At 52.0% G+C, this 2,647-nt stretch overlaps 1 protein-coding gene across 1 annotated transcript in view; it reads right to left on the bottom strand.

The window, feature by feature from the left end:
- Positions 1-2,295, bottom strand: part of Uroc1 (urocanate hydratase 1) — a 38,111-nt gene extending 35,816 nt beyond the window's left edge. Inside the window, exon 1 of the mRNA XM_005364868.1 lies at positions 2,139-2,295. Coding sequence (XP_005364925.1) covers positions 2,139-2,264 — 126 coding nt within the window. The 5' untranslated portion in view covers positions 2,265-2,295. The remainder of the gene's footprint in view (positions 1-2,138) is intronic.
- Between the last annotated feature and the right edge of the window lie 352 nt (positions 2,296-2,647).

Below are 2,647 nucleotides of genomic sequence, written 5' to 3'. Positions count from 1 at the left end.
GGGGGAGGGAAATGGGGGCTGGGAGGAGGTGGAAACTTGTTTTTTTTCCTTTTCTCAATAAAAAAAAATATAAAAAAAAAACAAAAGGTCACTGAGAGAAACTGCACACAGGGGAGGCGGTATACAAGAAGGTCCTTCTAACAGAACTGCTTATGTTCTGAAATACACTGTGAAGGTTGAACAAGCCTGTGCTGAGTGTACACTGGCTAAAGTGTACTAGACAGCACTCCTTACTTAAATATACAGCTGCCAAAGAAAAGCAGGGAGCGAAGCCCCCAGTCTACCCAAACAATGACAGAATGGAATAGCATGTAAAAGTGGAAACAAGGGAGAACTTGAACTATGAACACCTGAGCATACTTATGCACATAAAAGAACACACATATCCACACATGCAAGCACACTCACAGACACACAGACACAGACACAGACACAGACACACACACACACACACACACACACACCATTGAAAGCAAGTAGATAAAAGAGAAGTGGTTACTGGTTTGGGGACTCCATCCGAGAGGGAAGACTTAGCCTTTCCGTATTCTAACTCCCTGGATCTGCAAGTCACCTTTCCTTTAAGGATGCTGCATCCTCCGAACACACGGGTATAGTACAGTGTACTATGGTCCTGTAGCACCTATACCATGTGTACTACGTTACTACATCTGTAGCATACCGCCTGCATTACAGGACAGTTCGGATAGGGGCTGGAGTTTGAAACTCACAGAGACAGAGACATGGGCCATCCTTGATTTCCCCAAGAATGCCAACTTTACTGTGTTCCAGAGCAGCTAATAAAGTGCCTTCCCTGACCAATGGCCATGCCCTAGCTCTCGGGATCCTTCAGCTGCAAGCCACCAGAAACCACTCCCCTGTCTCATGCTCAGAGCAGCTGCAAACACAGGAAAACAAGTTGTTTTGCTCGGAGCAGCTGCAAACATAGAAAGCAATTTGTTTACAGGGAATTCAGGGTCTGGGGGTCCACAGTCCCCAACACATGGGGGCATACAGGAATGAAACTGAAGGGGCCCAATCTCTCGGTTCCTGTCTGCCGTTCTGCCACCACAAATCACCGTGGAGGTGCAGGCTGGTCACTGTCACCCAGCCACAAGTGTGTCAACAGAGCCCTGCAGGTGGCAGAACCTTTCCAGTTTTTGTGGCTGAGCATCAGTGCAGGGAGGTGCCCAAGGGGGAGGAACATTAACCACAACAGAGAAGTGAGCTCAGTGGAATAAGACAAGGCAAGTAAAAAGGCAGCCCCCCGCACTCGATCTTGTCTTTCCTTCCTCCAGCACTAGCCCCAGCTTGCCTGGCATCACCCCATTTTCTAGGACCCTCAGTTACTTTGCAGCTCTCACTCCTATCTCCTGTCCATCAGTGTCATACCCCAGCAGCTCTTACACGTACTCCTTGCTTGTGGGCAGCTTGGGGAAAGCTTAGGGGTGGTCTCTCCCCTAGGACAGCAGTCTCTGGGTGAGGGCGAGGGAGGGCTCCTTGCTCAGCCTTCATACTTCTGTGTCTTTCAGAAAAGCAGCCCCCCCCCCGCCACCCGCCCATCATGGTTCAGGGAATTGTTTTAGTCTGACAGCTTGGACAGTTCTTGGGCCTCAATCCTTTGGGCAAAGAGAGTCACCAGGTGAGGCCCTCCCTGAGCTGTCAGCCCTCCCAGAGGACTGCTGTGTCCTCGATGGAGAACCGCAGGTCCTGGGAGGCTTGGGCAAGGGACGAAGAAAAACAGGTGCAAAGGACATAAGTCACCCAGTCACTCAGTTTCACATGAGCTGGGCAAGGTTCATGTGAAGTTGCTGACCTAGGGCCACTTCACACCCTGCCTCTTCCTCTTCCTCACTAGAGGTGGCAACCGCACCACCACAGACTATCTGGGTGACCTTGAACCCCAGTGTCTCATTGAGAAGTGGGGAACCCAATTCCAAGCCTAAGGTAACTCCAGGGTGGCTTCACCTGAGGACTATCAGGCAACAGTTCCTGACACATCCCCTCATTCTTCTCTGGGAAATGGCGGGGACAGGGTGGGCAACTAAGTTGTAGACAGAAGGGGTACCCAGACACCCTCCTGACCATCTAAAAGACAGCAAGGGGCCCCAAGCCCTGGGGGACTGGGTAGCAATTCTCACCTGCTCTTCTGCAGGGCTGAGGTTGGGCGTCCTGACTGGAGCGTGTGGCACACCAGCCCAGCGACCCTGGTTCTCAGGGAGGGGTCGAAGGGGCAAGCCAGAACACAGTTCCTGGAGGCTGGACATGGCTGCAGAGACTGAGCTGGAGGTCGGCACGAAATGACTGGGCAGTCAGGAGCAAGCAAGGTGGGGACAGACAACCCCAGGGCCACCTCCTCCGGTCCCTCATTGGGTGCAGAGAAAGCACAAAGGGCAGGTTATTTGGATCACTGGCTGGTAGGCAGGCTGCCTGAATGTTACTGGGAGGAGAAGATCCTTGGAGGGTAGGAGAAGCTCCTATCAAATTAGAGTTTGGGGTGCTTGGTGGGCTCTGAGGTTGAGGTTTTCTCAGTCTTAGAGAATGCCACACAGGTGGCAATGTTGGAATATGTGTCTTGATAATGGGGGAGTCATGTGACCTTGAATCTAGCTTTACAGAAGCCAGTCCCTTGTACCCCCCCTCCCTGACA

This window comes from Microtus ochrogaster, unplaced genomic scaffold, assembly GCF_000317375.1.
Source record: "Microtus ochrogaster isolate Prairie Vole_2 unplaced genomic scaffold, MicOch1.0 UNK1, whole genome shotgun sequence".
In the NCBI taxonomy this organism is placed as follows: domain Eukaryota; kingdom Metazoa; phylum Chordata; class Mammalia; order Rodentia; family Cricetidae; genus Microtus; species Microtus ochrogaster.
This window is presented reverse-complemented; position numbering and strand designations above follow the sequence as displayed.